Source organism: Schistocerca nitens, chromosome 4 (genome assembly GCF_023898315.1).
Source record: "Schistocerca nitens isolate TAMUIC-IGC-003100 chromosome 4, iqSchNite1.1, whole genome shotgun sequence".
In the NCBI taxonomy this organism is placed as follows: domain Eukaryota; kingdom Metazoa; phylum Arthropoda; class Insecta; order Orthoptera; family Acrididae; genus Schistocerca; species Schistocerca nitens.
In genome coordinates this window covers 960034663-960056877 of record NC_064617.1, presented here as the reverse complement: position 1 = coordinate 960056877, position 22215 = coordinate 960034663, and the positions used below count along the sequence as shown (strand labels likewise).

Genomic DNA, 22215 nt, shown 5'->3' with positions numbered 1-22215 from the left:
GTATGTATTCTATATTAATAGCTGGACGTTACTGTGAATGGACACACAAAACCATTGATAAATCAGCAGAGACAGAAACATTTGAAGAATTCCTAAAAACATTGAGACTAGTGTGTGATGATGGTGCACCAGCTTACCTCAACTGGACTGTTGATGAGGAAACACCAGACTTGGTTTACTATCAGGTGAGCAAGATTACTATTATCCACTTATGTGTGTATTTGGCCAATTCTCCTTGCTTGTTCTCATTTACTGAGTTTCCCTTTGCCTGCATCTTTCTTTATATATATCAGCAATTCTTCAATTCCCTTATATTTCCATATATTTGTAATAAATTCTGGAAATCCAGATATATCCAGATACGCACATATTGTGTATTGTGTGTGTGTGTGTGTGTGTGTGTGTGTGTGTGTGTGTATGTGTGTGTGTGTGTGTGTTTTAGAGAGATTGAGATAGAATATTATTGATAAGAAATCTTAATTGTGAAGTTTGATGTTTTATTGTCAAAACACAGTAGTCCGCATTACAAATTTCATTATTCTTCAAGAATACAGCTCTTATCTGTGTCACTGCCCATATCTGAGAATTTCTTATTGAATTCTTTATATAATTGTATTACTATTACTGTCACCAATATTCATTTTGCAACAGATATTCTAGAAGCCTTAGGGATAGACATGATGGATTTGTGGGACATCATGTATAATGCAAGTGCATGAAAAACAACTGTCAGTAAGCCATCATATGAGCATGGATTTCTTTGATTTTCCTGACATAGTTTATCAAGAGTTGTAGTTGAGAGGAAGTAATATTTTGTCTACATCTACAAGTACATCTACATCTACACTCTGTAAACCACTGTGAGTAGCATGGCAAAGGGTGTGTCCCATTGTACCAGTTACTATGGTTTCTTCCTGTTCCATTCATGTATGGAGCATGGAAAGAATGACTGTTTGAATGCCTCTGTGCTTGCAGTAATAATTCTAATCTTACCATCACTATTCCTATGTGAGCAATACATAGGGGCTTGCAGTACATTCCTAGAGTAATCATTTAAAGCCAGTTCTTGAAACTTTGTTAATAGACTTTCTCAGGATAGTTTACGTCTGTCTTCACGAATCTTCCAGATCAGTTCCTTTAGTATCTCTGTTACACTCTCCCATAATTTAAATAAACCTGTGACCATTCATGCTGCCCTTCTCTGTATACATTTAATATCCCCTGTTAGTCCTTGTTGTATAGGTCCCACTCACTTGAACAATATTCTAGAACCACATGTCCAAATGATTTGTAAACAATCTCCTTTGTAGACTAATTGTACTTCCCCTGTATTCTACCTGTAGACTGAAATCTGATTTACCCACTACTGAACCTATGAGAACACTCCATTTCAAATATCTGTACAAAGTGTTACACCCAGATATTTGTATGAGTTGGCCAATTCCAACAGTGAATCATTGATATTGTAGTCATAAGATATTATATTTTTTTCGTCTTGTGAAGTGCAAAATTTTACATTTCTAAACATTTAGAGCAAGTTGCCAACCTCTGCACCATATTGAAATCTTATCAGGATCTGACTGAAAATTTATGCAGCTTCTTTCAGGTAGCAGTTCATTGCAGATAACTGCATACCTGATTATTCTATTAATATTGTCTGCAAGGTCATTAATATATAACATGAACAGCAATGGTCCCAACACACTTCCCTGGAGCACACCCGAAGTTACTTCTACATATGACAATGACTCTCCATCCAAGATAACATGCTGTGTCCTCCCTACCAGAAAGTCCTCAATCCAATCACAGATTTCACTTGATACCCCATATGATCATACTTTTGACATTAAGATTATTTGCAATGTTGAGTCACGTGCTTTCCAGAAATCAAGAAATAATGCACCTACCTTATTGCCTCGATCAAAAGATTTCAGTATGTCTTGTGAATAAAGTGTGTGTTGGGTTGCACATGATTGATCTTTCCAAAACCCATACTGGCTGACACTGAGATCATTCTATTTAAGATACCTCATTATGTTTGAGCTGAGAATATGTTCTAAGATTCTACAACAAATTGATGTCAAGGGTATTTTTGGACAGTAGTTTTGTGGACCACTTCTAATACCCCTCTGGTAGATGGGTGTGATATGTGCCTTTTTCCAAGAACTGGGCACGGATTTTTTTAGAGTATAGGCTCTCATAACTTTGACTGTAAGTCTTGTAGATGCTCGTTGATTCTCTTTTAGCCTTGGAGTCAGATCAAAATTTATTTATTTACGTTTCTTTTTGTATGTGGTCATCACATGATGATTTTTCAAATGTATAATTGTTTACAAAGGTATAATACATATCATATTTGTGTACAAAAGTTTAATATGTAATGTATTTATCTATAAAATTTATTAAATAATATATATGGCTTAGAATTCTTTCAGTGAATACAGACTTTTTAATCTTTTTATTAATTTTTTTAATAACGCAATTTGGCCATTTCTAGACTGCTTAGAATCTAAGACTATGGTACAATCTTTTTCTATTTGTCTTCCCAGAACTTATTCACGCATTTGCTGATGGCCTGCCTCTGTTCTTTTGACATTACCTTCCTAGGTTGTGGTTGTTATAATTGGATAGGAAATTTTGCAGTATCAATTAGTAGCCTGATGTTTTCTCTGTTCTTTACAGTGTCTCCTATTATGTTAAGTTTTCTCAAAGACTCTTCTCATATTTTCCAGGTATTGCACAGTATTTTTTAATTTGGAAATTAAATTTAAAATATTCTTAATTAGCCTATTGTCATTCATTCTGTAAATATGACCATAAAACTTTAATTTCCACTTCCTTATTGGGTCTGTGATTGTTTCTATGTTTCTGTGCAAATCTTCCTCTTCTTTATCCAGTTGTTGTCTTTGTTTTCTTGTGGTCCTAAAATTTTTCTGATGGTTATAATTTCTTTCTTTTCTACTTCTTCTCGTTTGTCTCTGTTATTCAGTGTTAGGCATTCAGATCCGTATAGAGCTTCTGATTTAATTACTGTTGCTTAGTGTTCAATTTTTGCCTGGAACAATATTGATCTTTTATTATATTGGCATGGATGAGTTTCTATGTTATTTCCATTTTCTTTGGCCTTTCTTTGCTTGTGGTGTTACCTAATCCATTTGATTGTATCCATTCTGCCAAATATTTAAACTTAACAACTCTTTTGATGTTTTGGTATTGTGTTTGCATGATTTTTCTCTTTTGCATTTACGTTCAATATATTCCACTTTCACATATGATATTTGTAATCTGGTTTTAACTACAATTTTCTGAAGTCTTTCTATTGTGGCACCGATAAGATCGACACCAGCATCGATATACGTTTGTCTCTAGACTCCGAGCATTGTATTTGGACGCTGAGCATGGTCTTTGGGTTTTTCCACCATGTCAGTTCTTTGTGAGTCTTTGATGTGTTTAGGTGAATAAATGAACTACTGTTAAAATGGTGTTGTTTGGTGTAACTAACCCGAACATTTACCTCACTATATTATCTTTGCATCTGCTTTGCCCTTAGAAATTATTGCAATATTGTCAGTAATAGGCCTGTGGTAACACCAGTTCCTGTCAGATCATCAAAGTCAAGTGCAGCCAGATGGGGCTAACACTTGGATAGGTGACCATTTGGTCTGCCAAGTGCTGTTGGCAAGCAGGGTGCACTCAGCCCTTGTGAGGCAAACTGAGTAGCTACTTGACTGAGAGATAGCAGCTCTGGTCTCAGAAACATACAGACGGGAGAGCAGTGTGCTGGCCACATATGCTGATCACATTCCCCTCCATATCCACAACCCTGTAGGCTGAGGATGACATGGCAGCTGGACTGTACCATTAGGCATTCATGGCCTGCTTTGGCGGCGTTTAGTTTAGTTCTGTCAGTTAAAGTGAGACATTTCACCACAAATTTTCCTCTTCCTTGTCCGAGATGGATTCTTTTCATGTTTTCTGCTCATAGTCATTTATCTCACTCTCTCATGATCTTGTCTAAATCCAGATTTATGAGAATTAGTGAGAACCCATCGCCCTCCCGAACTCTTGTGTTAATTCTGAAAGGTTCAGAAACTACTCCTAAAATTTAACTTTTGAGATTGCATCTGTGGGTGTGTGGTCAATTAATTGTCTGGTGTTTTTGTCAATATCTGCTCTTCAAGTGTTAGGGACACTGTCTGTCTACAGACATTTATTTACAAGAAAAGATCTTAGTTTTGTTTTAAACAGATTCTCAGTATGTGCTCTTATGGATTATGGCAATTTGGTGTACCAAATTAAGCCATTGATATGTGGACCATGGTCTGTCTCTTTTAATTAGGTTCTCTGTCTGTAACAACTGTGCTTCTTTCTTGTGTTGTGGTTATGTACATCATAATATTTTAGTGTGACACCCTGATGATTTACAAAAAATGTGGTTATGTCTGTCTTTAAACAACATCTTTGTGATACAGTATTATGAAAAGGAAAGTGGGTACTCACCATATAGTGCAGAAAAATCCACCAGATCATTTACATGGATTTTGAACAATAACATCTCTTGTAACACTCCTTTTGTGTACTCCGGCCGTTTCTTTTATATCTTATAATTTTTACCCGTTAAGAACTATGAATGAGCTCTACATGCTATGAAGTCCTGAATACTTGCTTGATATTCCACCAGTTCACATTTTATTCATTTGAGACAATGCAAAATTGTAACCAAAATCTTCCAGAAGTCAAGGAACATAGCACCAGCCCAAATGCCGTTATCTATTGACTTCTGGCTGTCATGTGCACACAGAGCAAGCTGTATTCTTGTAGACTACAAGATAACTGTTTGTGGATGCTATGTTCATTACCTCACAAGATATTCTTTTTCTACAAAGAGTCACCGTAAACAAGCACGTAAGTTGTTCATAAGAGTACAACACATTGAAGTCATCAGTATCAGCCTCCTCAGAAATGGGAATAATGTGGACATTTTCCATATCATTTGAAATACCTTGTTGCACCACCAATCCACAATAAACTGCTCCTACAAGGGGAGCAATTTCTTTCCCTTGATCTACATAAAATCGTAGTTCACTAATCAAATTTCTTTCTTCCATTCAGCAATTTCAGTTGATTTTTTATTCTGTGATCATTTTTTTCAATATTTGTCATTTAGCCATTTGTGCAATGATAGTAAAGAGGAACTATATTTTTTCACAGCAAAATAATTTCAGAAGACCAAATTGATTTCTTTGGCTCCTCTCTGCCTTCTTCTGTTTTGGTGCCCATATTATGAGTGACTTAATAGAAAATTTTGATCCGTTTGTTGTTATTACTGACATTATGCTGGACCAAAACCTCTGGAATTTTTGTTAAATACACTCGCACATACACACATATCCATCCACACATGTATATGTGTGGATGGATATGTGTGTGTGTGCGAGTGTATACCCGTCCTCTTTTCCCCCTAAGGTAAGTCTTTCCGCTCCCGGGATTGGAATGACTCCTTACCCTCTCCCTTAAAACCCACATCCTTTCGTCTTTCCCTCTCCTTCCCTCTTTCCTGATGAGGCAACAGTTTGTTGCGAAAGCTTGAATTTTGTATGTATGTTTGTGTTTGTTTGTGTGTCTGGCGACGTGCCAGCACTTTCATTTGGTAAGTCACATCATCTTTGTTTATATAAACAAAGATGATGTGACTTACCAAACGAAAGTGCTGGCACGTCGATAGACACACAAACAAACACAAACATACACACAAAATTCAAGCTTTCGCAACAAACTGTTGCCTCATCGGGAAAGAGGGAAGGAGAGGGAAAGACGAAAGGATGTGGGTTTTAAGGGAGAGGGTAAGGAGTCATTCCAATCCCGGGAGTGGAAAGACTTACCTTAGGGGGAAAAAAGGACGGGTATACACTCGCGCACACACACATATCCATCCACACATATACAGACACAAGCAGACATATTTAAATACAGAGAGTTTCCCTCAAAGATGATGTGACTTACCAAATGAAAGTGCTGGCAGGTCGACAGACACACAAACAAACACAAACATACACACAAAATTCAAGCTTTCGCAACAAACTGTTGCCTCATCAGGAAAGAGTGAAGGAGAGGGAAAGACGAAAGGATGTGGGTTTTAAGGGAGAGGGTAAGGAGTCATTCCAATCCCGGGAGCGGAAAGACTTACCTTAGGGGAAAAAAGGATGGTTATACACTCGCGCACACACACACATATCCATCCACACATATACAGACACAAGCAGACATATATATATATATATATATATATATATATATATATATATATATATATATATATATATATATATATATATATATATACACACTCCTGGAAATTGAAATAAGAACACCGTGAATTCATTGTCCCAGGAAGGGGAAACTTTATTGACACATTCCTGGGGTCAGATACATCACACTGACAGAACCACAGGCACATAGACACAGGCAACAGAGCATGCACAATGTCGGCACTAGTACAGTGTATATCCACCTTTCGCAGCAATGCAGGCTGCTATTCTCCCATGGAGACGATCGTAGAGATGCTGGATGTAGTCCTGTGGAACGGCTTGCCATGCCATTTCCACCTGGCACCTCAGTTGGACCAGCGTTCGTGCTGGACGTGCAGACCGCGTGAGACGACGCTTCATCCAGTCCCAAACATGCTCAATGGGGGACAGATCCGGAGATCTTGCTGGCCAGGGTAGTTGACTTACACCTTCTAGAGCACGTTGGGTGGCACGGGATACATGTGGACGTGCATTGTCCTGTTGGAACAGCAAGTTCCCTTGCCGGTCTAGGAATGGTAGAACGATGGGTTCGATGACGGTTTGAATGTACCGTGCACTATTCAGTGTCCCCTCGACGATCACCAGTGGTGTACGGCCAGTGTAGGAGATCGCTCCCCACACCATGATGCCGGGTGTTGGCCCTGTGTGCCTCGGTCGTATGCAGTCCTGATTGTGGCGCTCACCTGCACGGCGCCAAACACGCATACGACCATCATTGGCACCAAGGCAGAAGCGACTCTCATCGCTGAAGACGACACGTCTCCATTCGTCCCTCCATTCACGCCTGTCGCGACACCACTGGAGGCAGGCTGCACGATGTTGGGGCGTGAGCGGAAGACGGCCTAACGGTGTGCGGGACCGTAGCCCAGCTTCATGGAGACGGTTGCGAATGGTCCTCGCCGATACCCCAGGAGCAACAGTGTCCCTAATTTGCTGGGAAGTGGCGGTGCGGTCCCCTACGGCACTGCGTAGGATCCTACGGTCTTGGCGTGCATCCGTGCGTCGCTGCGGTCCGGTCCCAGGTCGACGGGCACGTGCACCTTCCGCCGACCACTGGTGACAACATCGATGTACTGTGGAGACCTCACGCCCCACGTGTTGAGCAATTCGGCGGTACGTCCACCCGGCCTCCCGCATGCCCACTATACGCCCTCGCTCAAAGTCCGTCAACTGCACATACGGTTCACGTCCACGCTGTCGCGGCATGCTACCAGTGTTAAAGACTGCGATGGAGCTCCGTATGCCACGGCAAACTGGCTGACACTGACGGCGGCGGTGCACAAATGCTGCGCAGCTAGCGCCATTCGACGGCCAACACCGCGGTTCCTGGTGTGTCCGCTGTGCCGTGCGTGTGATCATTGCTTGTACAGCCCTCTCGCAGTGTCCGGAGCAAGTATGGTGGGTCTGACACACCGGTGTCAATGTGTTCTTTTTTCCATTTCCAATATATATAGAAAACAAAGATGATGTGACTTACCAAACGAAAGCGCTGGCACGTCGATAGACACACAAACAAACACAAACATACACACAAAATTCAAGCTTTCGCAAGAAACTGTTGCCTCATCAGGAAAGAGGGAAGGAGAGGGAAAGACGAAAGGATGTGGGTTTTAAGGGAGAGGGTAAAGAGTCATTCCAATCCCGAGAGCTGAAAGAGTTACCTTAGGGGGAAAAAAGGACGGGTATACACTCACACACACACACACACACACACACATATCCATCCACACATATACAGACACAAGCAGACATATTTAAAGACAAATGTGTCTGTATATGTGTGGATGGATATGTGCGTGTGTGCGAGTGTATACCTGTCCTTTTTTCCCCCTAAGGTAAGTCTTTCCGCTCTCGGGATTGGAATGACTCCTTACCCTCTCCCTTAAAACCCACATCCTTTCGTCTTTCCCTCTCCTTCCCCTCTTTCCTGATGAGGCAACAGTTTGTTGCGAAAGCTTGGATTTTGTGTGTGTGTTTGTGTTTGTTTGTGTGTCTATCGACCTGCCAGCGCTTTCGTTCGGTAAGTCACATCATCTATGTTTTTACATATATTTTTCCCACGTGGAATGTTTCCCTCTATATATATATATATATATATATATATATATATATATATATAACAGAGGGAAACATTCCACGTGGAAAAAATATATCTAAAAAGTAAGAAAGTGATGAGACTTACCAAACAAAAGCGCTGGCAGGTCGATAGACACACAAACAAACACAAACATACACACAAAATTCTAGCTTTCGCAACAAACGGTTGCTTCGTCAGGAAAGAGGGAAGGAGAGGGAAAGATGAAAGGAAGTGGGTTTTAAGGGCGAGGGTAAGGAGTCATTCCAATCCCGGGAGCGGAAAGACTTACCTTAGGGGGAAGACTTACCTTAGGGGGAAAAAAGGACGGGTATACCCGTCCTTTTTTCCCCCTAAGGTAAGTCTTTCCGCTCCCGGGATTGGAATGACTCCTTACCCTCTCCCTTAAAACCCACTTCCTTTCATCTTTCCCTCTCCTTCCCTCTTTCCTGACGAAGCAACCGTTTGTTGCGAAAGCTTGAATTTTGTGTGTATGTTTGTGTGTCTATCAACCTGCCAGCGCTTTTGTTTGGTAAGTCTCATCACTTTCTTTCTTTATATATATATATATATATATATATATATATATATATATATATATATATATATATATATATATATATGGTTATAATAGAGAGAAACATTCCACGTAGGAAAACAGTTTGTTGCGAAAGCTTGAATTTTGTGTGTATGTTTGTGTTCGTTTGTGTGTCTGTCGACCTGCCAGCACTTTCATTTGGTAAGTCACATCATCTTTGTTTTTAGATATATTTTTCCTACGTGGAATGTTTCTCTCTATTATAACCATATATATATATATATATATATATATATATATATTTTTTTTTTTTTTTTTTCAAATTAACTGACTGCTTCTCATTTCTTTCAGTTATTTTGTCGTCATTCAGTTTTTTGTTTCTCAACAAGTTCTTGACTTCATTTTAATCTGTGAGGGATATCTCTTTGCTTTTGTAATGATTTTCACATTTATCCGTTGATACTCCACATCTTTGTCTCCAGAATGAATGTTTCACTCTGACTTCATATACAATCTTCAGTGTGCTTACTGTCACATTTTCCAAGCAAAAATATGTCTTTATATTTCTTCACTTTCCTTTTAATACCCATACTGATTAGAGCTATAATGGTCTTATAGTCACTATTTACCTCATCCATGTTAACTGAATCATCAAGCACATACAAAATGCAACATACAAAGTAATGAAGTTAGGAAACCATTCTCCTCACAGTGACTGAAAGGTAGGCCACAGGCAGCTGATAGATGAGGTGTGAGGGTGGAATGGGATTGACGATTTACTTTTTTGGTAGTAATATTCCCAAATGGGTGTAGGATATAAGTAGTTTGTTCAGATGGTGTTGAGAGTTTTACTCTAGCTGTTGCTTGCAGTGACTGGAAGATAGGGCATTTGGGCATAGGCAGTTGATAGATGAGGAATGAGGGTGGAATGGGATTGATTTACTTTCTGGTAGTAATAGTCCCAAGTGGGTAGTTTGTACAGATGATATGGAGAATTTTGTTCTAGCTGTTTCAGAGCATGGCTCTCTGTATCAGATACGGGTTGCAAGAAGTTATTGTTGCAAAGTAAAAGCATTCTGTAAATGGGACTGGAAGTATAAGAAGTTCCACTCCTGCAGGAAGAAATAAAGGAATATTATGGTTTAATGTCTTATTTATGACTTGGAGCACAAGTTCTGGTTAACACAAGGATGGAGGAGAAAATTATATGTATCCTTATCATAGGTGCCATCCCGGAATTTGCCTTTTACATTTTAAAGCAACCACTGAAAACATAAATATGGATGGCTTCATCAGGGTTTGAACCAAAACTCTCTCAAATGTAAGTCCAATACAATAGCACTATCAGGCTTCATGGTCTAGTGGTAAAGCACATGCTGGGAAACCAAAAGATTTGCAGAATCAAATTCCAGATGGGCCACGGACTTTTCAGTCTGCCGTTTAATCTAACATTCACCTCTTAATGATGTTTAAATTCACCAGAAATAACACATCGTTCAGATTTATGTTATAGGTCCCCTTTTCCCAGTCGCATAACGGGGTCAGGTTAGGGACATTAAGTCATCGAAGAAGCATCCAATTGAAAGACTTGCACAAGGTCACTAAGTCACACAAAATTATTATAGTATTATTATTGTTGCTATTATTGTTGTGTTGTTACCACAGCGCTACCTAGCTCTGTCTCCATGCTTGAATGGCACAGTTATATAGGTCAGGGGTGATGATGATCAGAGAGTAATGGAATTATCGGAGCTGAAGTTATTTGTGTAAGGATTAATGACAGCCATATATGTTACTTTGAAAACAAAAATAATACAGCTGACTGGTTTATGGTTGCTGTAAAAATAAAATCTTCAACCCAATTTGTATGTGTGTCTGTGTGTTTTGTTTACACTGAAATTACCTTAAGGTCTCAATAAAATATTCACAAATTTTCAGTGAGATCTTCTCTGCTAACACAACGTACAAGCTGTCTTCAAAATTCTTCTACATCTACATACATACTCCACAAGTCACCATATGGTGCAGAGTGGAGAATACCTTGTTCCACTATTGGTCAGTCCCTTTCATTTTTTTATTCACATATAGAGCCAGGGGAAAATGACTGTCTATATGCCTCCATACAAGCCCTAACTTCTCTTATCTTGTCTTCATCATTATTACACAACATGTACAATGGCAGCAGTAGAATCATTCTGCAGTCAACTTCAAATGCTGGTTCTCTAAATTTCCTCAATAGTGCTTCACAAAAAGTACATCATCTTCCCTCTGAGGGAGTCACATTTGAGTTCACAAAGTGTCTCCATTTGCATGTCGAATGAACCTTATGATAACAAATCTAGTACCACTCCTTTGAATTGCTTCAGTGTCTTCCTTTAATTTGACCTGTTGTTGGTCCCAATCACTCATGCAGTACTCAAAAATGGACTGCTCAAGAGGGATTGCACCAATGTTCTATACATGGTCTTCTTTATAGATGAGCCACATTTTCTTAGAATTCCCCCAGTATACTGATGTTGACCATTTGCTTTCCCAGCTACTCATCTTTCATGTACATCCCATTTCATATTGTTTCACAGTGTTATGTCTAGATATTTAATTTACATGACTATCTGAAGCAGTACACCACAAATACTGTATTAAAACATTACAGTATTGTGTTTCCAACTCATCTACATTAACTTACATTTTTCTACATTTAAGTTATCCTGTATCCTCCAACAGTCACTTAACAATGACAGTTTCCCATACACTATAACAATACCAGCAAACAGTCGTAGATTGCTGCTCACCCTATCTGTCAGACCATTTATGTATATGGAGAATAAGATCATTCATATCACACTTCCCTGGGGCATTCCTGGTGATATCGTTCTCACTGATGAACACATGCCTTTGAGGACAATGTACTGGGTTCAATTAATTAACAACTCTTTGAGCCACTCACATATCTGGTAATCTATTCCTTATACTCAGACCTTCACTAACAATTTGCAGTGGGGCATTTTGTTGAACATTTTCTGTAAATGTAGGAACATAGAATCTGCCTGTTGACCTTCATCTATGGTTCCCAGGATATCACACAAGAAAGGACAACCTGAGTACATTCTGTAACATTCCTATTTGCACAGAGATAACTTCTGTTATAACTAGGTATAGGGTGTTCTATATGGGATGAAAAGTTATCAATTCTTTTATGAATACTCACATAAAGAAACCTCATACTGTGAGGTTGAAGCATTGAGGTGATAATTGTTGAAGTTTCAAGTCTGGAGAATTCTTATAGGGAAAAAATAAGTCCAAAAATGATTTCACACAATACATTTTTCAGAGAAATCTCATTCATTCTACAGTTGTCAGTATCTGTCACATTTCCCAAATCTGAATACTGTGTCTGTTAAACAATGGGAAATCCAGGATGGAATGTAGAATTATAATGAAAAGGAAAGTTACTAATCACATTACAGTGGAGATTTTAAGTCACAGACAGGCACAAAAAAAGACATGAGAGTCTATTTGTTGTGCCTATCTGCAACTCAGCATCTCCACTATATGGTGAGTAGCAACTTTCATTTTCATAATATTGTTACAGTGTTTAACTTTTCAAGTCTAGTAGAATAATGAAATTTTCATCCTTTTGTTCCACTTTCAACATAAAATGCCAAACTGAGTGCACTTTGCTTGTCCCTTTAGATGCCTACAAAGACTGAAATCGATAAAGTCTGACTGTCCAATATTTTCATAAGATAAGTGTTTGACGAGAAGTACCAAACTCTCTGCTTCCTAACTGCTTTGATTAGGACACACCTCGGTCTGACACTTTAGACACACCAAAGAAATCAGATGTGCCAGAGCTCGTCTTCACAGCAGCAGGGTGATTATTGTCCAGAGTTGTCATCAGTGCTTTGAAGTGTAGTGTCACACTGAACTATATAAGCACCTGCCACAGCTTTCCCCAAGCTTACTTAAGTCAAGGAAGCATACAAAATTTGGGACACAGAATCCTCACAATTCCTTAAATATTTGTTGTATGATGAAAATCTGTTCACGAGCTCCTTTTCCTTTAACAAAACCTACTTGTTCTATAGATACATCAGGCTGAAGATATAGCTTCAAATGCTGGTTCAAGATGTAGAGCAACATTTTGCTTGTGTGGAATATGAGTGCAATAGGCAGTAGATAGTGCAGTTCCTGAGAGACCCCTTCCTGTGCAATGGGATGGACAGAGAGAGACTTTGATCAGTCTTCTGGCCACTCCCCAGTTTCCTATATTCTTTTCCTGAATGAATGCAGCACATTAACACCTTCCTGCCTCACTACTTTAATCATCTCCCCAGATACACTGTCTAGACCAGAAGATTTATAATTCTCCAAATGTTGAATTGTGCTCCCTGTTCAACTGCATAACAGTAGAAGAAGGTTGAGATGAATGCCGGTTGCAGTAGTTTATTCAGAGATGAAGATGTCTGTTCTGGACAGAGTGGTTTTTAAAGTTGCATCAAACCAGTCTTCGGAATGAATGCCACAATAGCATTGGAGAATCCAGTGTAAGTCACTTAACTGCTTGATTAATTCTAGACTGTTATCTTCTCAGAGTACTGTTTCCACCTCATGACATCCTCCTCGCCTCTAGTAGGATTGCTATTCTTGTTGTCTATCAGCCACATACAACAGTTAAATTCACCAGTGATGCTATAGAGTTTTTTGGAGATATCACATATCTCACTATGATTTTGATGTTGTTCCATCTCATTACAGACATTGTTAATGAACTGTGATTCATTTTTTCTGCAATTCCATTATGTTTCTCCGCCCAGGTTCTTATATGTGTCTTTATCCTGAATAGAAAATCCAGGATGGAATGTAACAATACCAAAGAAGGAAAGTTGCTACTAACCATATAGCAGAGATGCTGAGTCACGATAGGCACAATAAAAAGATTCACACAATTAAAGCTTTCAGCCATTAAGGTCTTTGTCAGCAGTAGACACACATGCACACACACACACTCACATAAACGCAACTTGCACACACATCTGCAGTCTCAGAGAGCTGAGACCACATCATCTTAAACAATGTGGCATTACACCACTCTAACTCACTACCATATCACCAGCCAACAGAATGAAATGGTGTAGCTCCCGATTTTGAATGGTGGATGGTTCATTCAAATACAATTAGAAGTTTTGAAGCTACAGTACCATGAGTTTGGAATAAAATTTTAAAGATGTCTTATGTAATTAACAAAAGTGTATATTTCTTTAAATTCAGCTGTTTGTTTATTTCATCACAGTGTTACACCCACAATAACTTGGGCTGGAAGATACATGTCGTGGATCGAGGACGGTGGTCACAACGAAATGGTACAAATTCAGGCACTGTGGTAGTGCCATCTCTGGTCCTTCTGATAGCTGTTCTGCTGAACACCATTCTGCTCTTTCAGAGATGAAACATAGACAATAAGTTTGACAATAAGATATTTGCATTTGTATTTTTTTAGGGTGAGTTGTAACCAATTTTTAATTTTTCTACATCCATGAACATAAATTTGCATTTACGCACAGAATGAGATTGTGTCATGGTGATTGATATGAAGTTAAGAAATTGCACAAACCATCAGTAAAGTAACTGGACATTTGTTAGTTACTCTCTATCTTGGAGGAAGTTAATGACTTGTGATAGAAGTTGGGTTTTCCTCTAGATTAACTGTGCATGTGCTAAAAGAGGGTCCATTGCACTTTTAAAAAGAAATTCCAATCCTGTGTGAAATGAGTGAATGAGCCATGATACTTTTGCACTTAGTGAAGGTGATGCATGGAGACAATTACTTAATTTTAAAGATCCAAAGTAATTTAAGCTTTGAGATATATGCTTTCAGGTATCTCATTATTCTAGAGCTATGTACAGTTCTGTTTCATTCTTTCATATGTTTTCGTATGTGTATTAACACATTTTTTCCCACACATGTTTAAGCAATGTGCACAGATTCTGAAATCCAGGAGAATTGTTTCAGAAGTGTACTACAGAAATGTAAGTTTCTGCTGAGTACTGTTTGCATCATATCAAAATGCATGATGTTGCAAATGAAAATTCAGTTATTGAACTTCCAATATTCCAGTGTTTGTCATTCAGATAGCAGTGCAGGCCACTTCAAGTAGCACATTATTTGTCTCCTTATAGTTTTTAAGCTTCTGTACAAATAAATATTTGTACACAAAAATTTATGTGAGTTTGTTCTAGAGGAAAGTAGCCCTTCGAAAAAAACGAAACTGGATGTAGTAAACTTCTATTTATGCAAAAAAAGCCTGCCTATAATTTTGAGAAATCTGAATGACAACACTGTTGAATAAAATGATTGAGGTTAAACTTTATGATACTACTTGTTCCAACTGGTGCTTTATGATTAGACAGAAAAATTTTTGATGGTAAATATTTGTCAACTACATAACCTCATCTGTGCTTGACTGGACAGGACAATAATTTTACAGTAGATCCTAATAGAATAAGCAAATGAATATACACATTACTACAAATATTCCTTGCATATCAAAAATATTTACAGAAACATATAATTCATACTTAAGCTCAGAATATATTTTTGTAATTCATGATGTTCTCTATTTAAATCACTTATGAGAAAGACATTCATAATGCTATTAATGAGTAATATTTTTGTAACATGCAAGGTATGGACATTCTATTACAATGTACAAAAATAATTTTTATATATTAATTTTAGTTTATAGTTTATTGTGGTGAGGTTGGTAAAAACATATACTTAAATTTGAATTAAGGTTCATTTTCTATGCTTTATTATTTCTTCTGATTCATTTTAAATGGATAATGGTGTATAGAGAACCTGTTTTGTAGCTATTTTGGTTGATTCATGTTCTACAGATCTTGTTAGATAAACATCGTTGAAATGTGAGAGAGAATTTTAACCATTTTTCCAGTGTAAAGGAAAAATGTTTCAAGCTATTGTCAGAATTTCAATAATTACATAAGACAATACAAGCTGTTGTTAGATTTTTTAAGAACTCAAATTTTGTAGATGACTTCAAGTCATTTTATGCCAAGTTGTGGAAAATTGTTTCCTACTTTGATTTTTGTTTCAATAAATAACTGAAATTATTTTTTCAGTAGAAATATTGCAAGTATCAACACCAAATTTTTGACCAGAAAATATTTTATTTTTTGCAAAGGTAGATACATTTAGCAGCTAATAATATGACCTTTTTGCTAAGATACCTCAGAGGAGTAAAATAAGTCTTTTTTTATTTATATTGCAGTCCCACTTTTAAAATACGAGTTTTGTCTTCATTTAAAGCTAGAAAGCCGCTCCTTATAAAGATCTGTGGTTGATACAATACCCAAAGGTATTCTCTTCCATAACAAAATATCAAAAGGCTTAATGAATAACATCTGAAGACAATTAGAAGAGTTGTTTAAAGGAGAACAAAATTATTTTTCAACAATATGCACCGGTCTTTTAGCATGATATGTCCATCTGCACAATACCCTACTCTGATAATAATGTAGATATAGTCATTTTAACAAAGTCATATTATTTTTATGATTAATTTAATGACAGTTAACTTGTATTTTTACATCCTCACAAGAAAAATCACAACAAAATAACTGTCATCTTTCAGTAATACTTCTCTCGTACTCTTTCTCTTATTTCAACACCAAACTTACCTTTACTTTTTCAATTTTTATTCTGTTTTAGATATTTTATTTTAGATTTTTTATATGATGAAGGAATAAACTTTTATTATTTTGATTTGAGCATTTTTTTTGTTTTCATTATTTACATATCCAAGTATTTTATAGAATGTCCAGTTAATACTACTGCTTATGACACATATCACTTGAACATTGTCATTAACCATGTGTTCACCAGAAGCGTTTGGAACAACATAGACAGTAAAAATGCTATTATATACTTGTTGATACAGGAAACCGAATTACTAAAAGATTTATGAGAAATGCAGATGCAAACTGCAATCCCTCAAAAAAATGAATGTTTTATACCAGCACAATGAGTATACATGAACATCAGTTTTCTGAAAATATATCAAATTCTATAGAGGACAGAAGCAAACATGAAGACTGATAAATGAACAAACATGTGGTAACTGAAAGTGGAGATTGTATAAAAAGCCATGCAAGAGCAGTGAAAAGTAATTTTCACATCTTCCTTCTGGGAACTAAACTGTCTTGTATGAAGACTACAAAAAATGACATCTAAGAAAAACACTTTTATACAAAAGTGGAATATAATCTCATCAAAATCAGATGCAAAGGATAGTAACAGATGGAAAAAGTTATGAATAAACCTCATTCCAATATTTAATCAATACTAGTAAAGATCAGGTATCTATAAACATCTACTGCAATTTCTTCCCGTATGTCTCCAAAATTTTCATTGGCTCAGGATTCTTGGTGAGTGACCTCTTCCTCTAGCTCAACTGTCTATAGATTCCTACTGCAATTCCTTCCCACATGTGCCCATAGTCTTCACTGACTCAGGAATCTTGGTGAGCAATCTCTTCCTCTATGATTCTACATATTCATAGTCCCTCCCATTCATTTCCTTGAAATGCTCAAGTGTGTGGTGTGTGTGTGTGTGTGTGTGTGTGTGTGTGTGTTTGTGTTTGTGTGTGTGTGAGAGTGAGAGAGAGAGAGAGAGAGAGAATAGGCACATTTGTGTATGTCTTGCATGTCTCCCTTTATCTCTATAATGATCATAACGGTAAATGAGGGTGATGTTTTATCTTTATTCATGTTTGCTACATTTTTACAGCAACTTTGACACAGACATCAAATCGTTACATTTGACTGAAACTGTGCCCTGGAAATATAACATTTCTCACTTTTCATTGAATACAGTGTCATTCCGAATTGCATTTTTTCCCTATATTTCCTAGAGATGCTGCTTCAAGTGAGCATAGCACCTTCCTTATCAACTGTCAGCAGCTGAATCTATTTCAGGGTGTCAGTGTTAAGATCTTTTATTTTGCATAAGTCAGGAAACTAGATAGCAGTTAAATAGTTTGCTCATGTGTAATATATATTACAGTGTGCTTTTCCATAGTCCATGTATACTCATAACCTACAGGGAGAAATTGTGCTGCAAATCACTGTCCTGTGAAACTAACATAGCCACCACTGATGTAATGACACTGAATACACTTTTCACACTGAACATTTTCAAAAATTCTGAAATGTGAGGATATTTAAACTGTGTGGGATCAGATACAACATTGCATCAAAACAGTAAATTACCTATTCATTCAGTCAATAAGAACAAACAGTGTTGGGTATTTTACAAATTAACAGGTAACAGTAAATCACGTAACCAATAAAAACAATTTTTTCCAGTACTCGGTACAAGAGATAATGTACAGATTCTTACGTTCTATTTGAAATACTATTAGGGTAACTACAAAATATATCAGAATTATTACAAGAATAATAACAGTGCAATATTGTGTAAGAATGATGTAAACTGACTGTGAATGTGGTTTCATTTCATTCAAAATATTCATCACACAATAATTAAATATATACTTAACAACAGAAAATGAAAATTATTTACAATAAACACAACATAAAGTGAGCAAGTACAGCCATTTTAAATTAGGCAAACAAAAATCTCTTTAATCTGCATTAACTGTCAGTCTGAGAACAATTAGTATGATAAATAGTGTACCACATCATGCTTGATGTCAGACAATCTCTTATTCTGTTTACAGCATTACATTCACTCAGTGTTCTGTAACATGTGCAGTGTTTTACACTGAAATGTAGGTGACCTACTGTTAACACAAAAATGAAGGGTAGTGACCTAACACAGATTCCTTTTTACATGAATTTTTTTTGGAATTAATTGATTTTTAACAATAAATAGATTTCATTATCAAGGTCACAGAATTAAAGTAAATTTGTCACAACTTCTTAACATTCCTCACATCCTCAGCAAAATCATATTCAAGAAGAAAAGTTCATTGTATAAAATTAAAAAAAAAATGCCAGAGTAAAAGTGAGATTTGTACTCACAAAAAGAACAAGAAGTAATATATTTTTGTGATCATTTTAGAGTTTATCAATTACATCTTCATTACAATTTTTCTTGCATGGAGGAAACTACATGAATCAAAAATATATAAAAGGTAGAAATGTTAATTTTACTAAGTAAAATTAACTTAGATTTATGGTAAAAAGCTGAAATGGTTGGCTCAATAAGTGAAACAGTATTGATAATACCTGTTATATCTGCTTACAAATTTTTGATGATTGTGTACTGTGTTGTGGATATTTTATGATATGGCAATAATAACAATAACATGAAAATGGAGGACATTATTTCCATAGAATCTGAAAGATTATTTGTATGGCATAATTTTGCATACAATATATTAATACACAATTACTGTCTCATATATATCTCTCATATAACAAACACAATTTCAGAGAATTTACAAATATGTTAGTCCATACAAAAATGTTGCTATTAACATGACTTCCTGAAATTTGAATTATAATTCAACCCAAAATCTGGAGTTTGTTAGAAAATGTGTGTGTCTCAAGAGGTTGCTACATGTTTCAGTCTAATGGGTGTGTATAATGATTATGTAAACAAAATATTAGTATAAGAATCCACATCCAATTAAAGTACATCTTCATATACATCTCTTTATGAGTGCAATATGTCAATTACTATGAGCAGGCACAATTTAAAAAAAAAGAAATTAAAGCTGATAGTACATTTATTCAGTCCAAAAGTTAGTAAAAAATTACAAATTTGGTTGCTGGTTATTACAGCAGAATGCAGTATATGGATAGCCACATTTTGATTGTCATTGTGTAATGTATTGTTGGACAAGGACACATTATATTAATAAGAATTAATTTTGGCATCAGTTTGTGATCCAGAAATGAAGATCAGAAAATTGTTATGAAGTGGTATTATTTTATAGACCGTGAAAGATATGTAGTCTTCTATTTGCTTCTTTTACATGCATTCATGATTAACTGTTAAGATTTCAAAGCTAATTATAAATGAGAATGAGTACAGTTTAGAGAGCAACCTTTTGAAATAAAACATGTTCAAAATGAGAGCATCACTGGTATAGGGTGTTTTATGAGATAGTATTTTTAAGTAATTTCATAAATCACATTACATGTATTTTTAACTAATTTCATAAATCACATGACACTAATGAAATGTGGCAATCTCAGCATTTACAGTTTGCACTTTTTATTTCTTAGTTTGTGTACATAATTTTAAAAGAGCAACAGAATGTTTTCTAATCATTGTTGCTTCAATATAAATTTATTTTTAATTGAACAAGATATCAAAAGACTCCAACAATTTCATCGAAAATGAATTACTTCAATATATTTTTCATTTTTATCTGTTATGTTGCCTGGTCATCCATCTTCATAATATGTGTCATTTGGTGCTGTGGAATTGACTCATGTATAGTATAAAGTCTGTCTGTAATATAATTTCAAAACTTGCACAATTATTTTTTCTTGGGATGTAATTGCAGCAGTACAAAACATCATTAATTTTCTCTCTATTTCTGAAAGACTAAAATGTAGACATATTTCTTTTGGATCTATGGAAGCCTATAGTGCCTATTACCAGGAATAAATCATTCCCCACATTTGATTCAAATACATATTATTGCTGCAGTGTGATTCTCTCAAAAGCCTGAAATATACATTTTCCCACCTCTCAATACAGTCTTAATTTGTTTCAATCACCATTTTGGCAATACTTTCTCCAATAAGTAAGATGTTTCTCTAATACTCATGGTGTCACAAGTATCTATTTGTTCAGTATCTACTTGTTCAGTACCTATTTGATTCCTCATAATGCCCCTACATAGTCTATACCGTGTTGGTAATTTGTATCCCATTTGATTCTCTCACGATCCATTCTATATTCTGCTTTCTGTCTTATTTTCTTTGACAGATGTTCTGTTTAGATGTAAGTATAGTTTGCTTCAGTTATTCCTATCAGTTCAGCCATTACTCAAAAGACAGAGTTTACTTTTAGCAGCAATTTTTTCAGTTACTGTTCTCGCAGTAAAAATGAGATATGTAACACACACACACACACACACACACACACACTATTCAGTCAGATATTGACCAAGTGGTGCAGCGGTTAGCTTACTCAACTTGCATTCAAAAGGACGACTGCTCAAACTCAAACACTGCCATCCAGATTTCCGTTTCCCATGATTTCCTGAAGTCTCTTGGGGCAAATGCCCTGATGGTTCCTTTGAAAGGGCACAGCCAATTTCGTTCCCCATCCTTGAAACATTCCAAACTTTTCTTCCATCTCTAATAAACTCTTCATATAATGTTTGACTGGCATTCTTTCCCAGTACCACATTACATGATATTAGGTAGCTTTCTACACAAGTTTTGGTCGCATACAGAGACAAGAATGCCAATTTAGTCAATGTGACCACAGTATAGCTAAATGTTAGTTTTATATCACTTTCCTTTCTCTGAAAACTAGTTTTTGATTGATATTTTACAAGTTTTACTTAGTTAAATTTTGCTTTCATGTAAGTTTCAAGGGTCTACAATTAACCATTAAAATTCTTATTCATGACTGTGAAACCAAATGCAAATGACAGGATTATCTATATAAAATTACCATAAGTTCTTTTAGTATTGCATCATCACATTGTAAATGATTAATCTGACAGAAATTTCAATATTGTTGTTTGGACTTTACAGACAAGTTATTTCTTTCTGATATTCATTTTGCATCCATAAGACCATGAAAACTATGGCCTGAGCTGTTAAATTTTTTTACAAAATGGCAGATTTTAAGCCTAAAAGTTGAGTTTCATAGCTTACTTCTCATTTGCTTTAATTTTCTATGGTGGCCTCAGATTTTTACTAAACAATTGAATAATTATTCCAGAAGTTGAAACTTTGAGCATTAAGGCAATGTCTCAGTAAGCAATCTTGTAACTTCAACTTTCCAGTTTGAGAATAACTTCCCCATTGTAATTTACAGAGAGGGTTATGAATTTTTAATTCTATAAATAATAATAATAATAACCCAAAACAGCCATACCAATTTTCTAAATTCACACTCTTCTCCCATTTTTTCTGATTGTTGCAATACTTTCTAAAATATTGACTTTCTTTTATACAGACTGTAGAAATTATTCTTGTTTCACACAGTGATTTTCAATCATAGTGTCACTAGCCCTACTGCACTCACCTTATGCATAGTTACTTCACTGCATAGCCATTCG

The 22215-nt window shown here is 36.2% G+C and overlaps 1 protein-coding gene across 1 annotated transcript in view; it reads left to right on the top strand.

Annotated features, from left to right (window-relative positions):
- The window catches only part of LOC126253641 (protein Skeletor, isoforms B/C), a 749163-nt gene extending 734677 nt beyond the window's left edge, over positions 1-14486 (top strand). The window contains exons 13-14 of the mRNA XM_049955137.1: positions 22-185; positions 14214-14486. Coding sequence (XP_049811094.1) covers positions 22-185; positions 14214-14369 — 320 coding nt within the window. The 3' untranslated portion in view covers positions 14370-14486. The remainder of the gene's footprint in view (positions 1-21; positions 186-14213) is intronic.
- The last annotated feature ends 7729 nt before the right edge of the window (positions 14487-22215 follow it).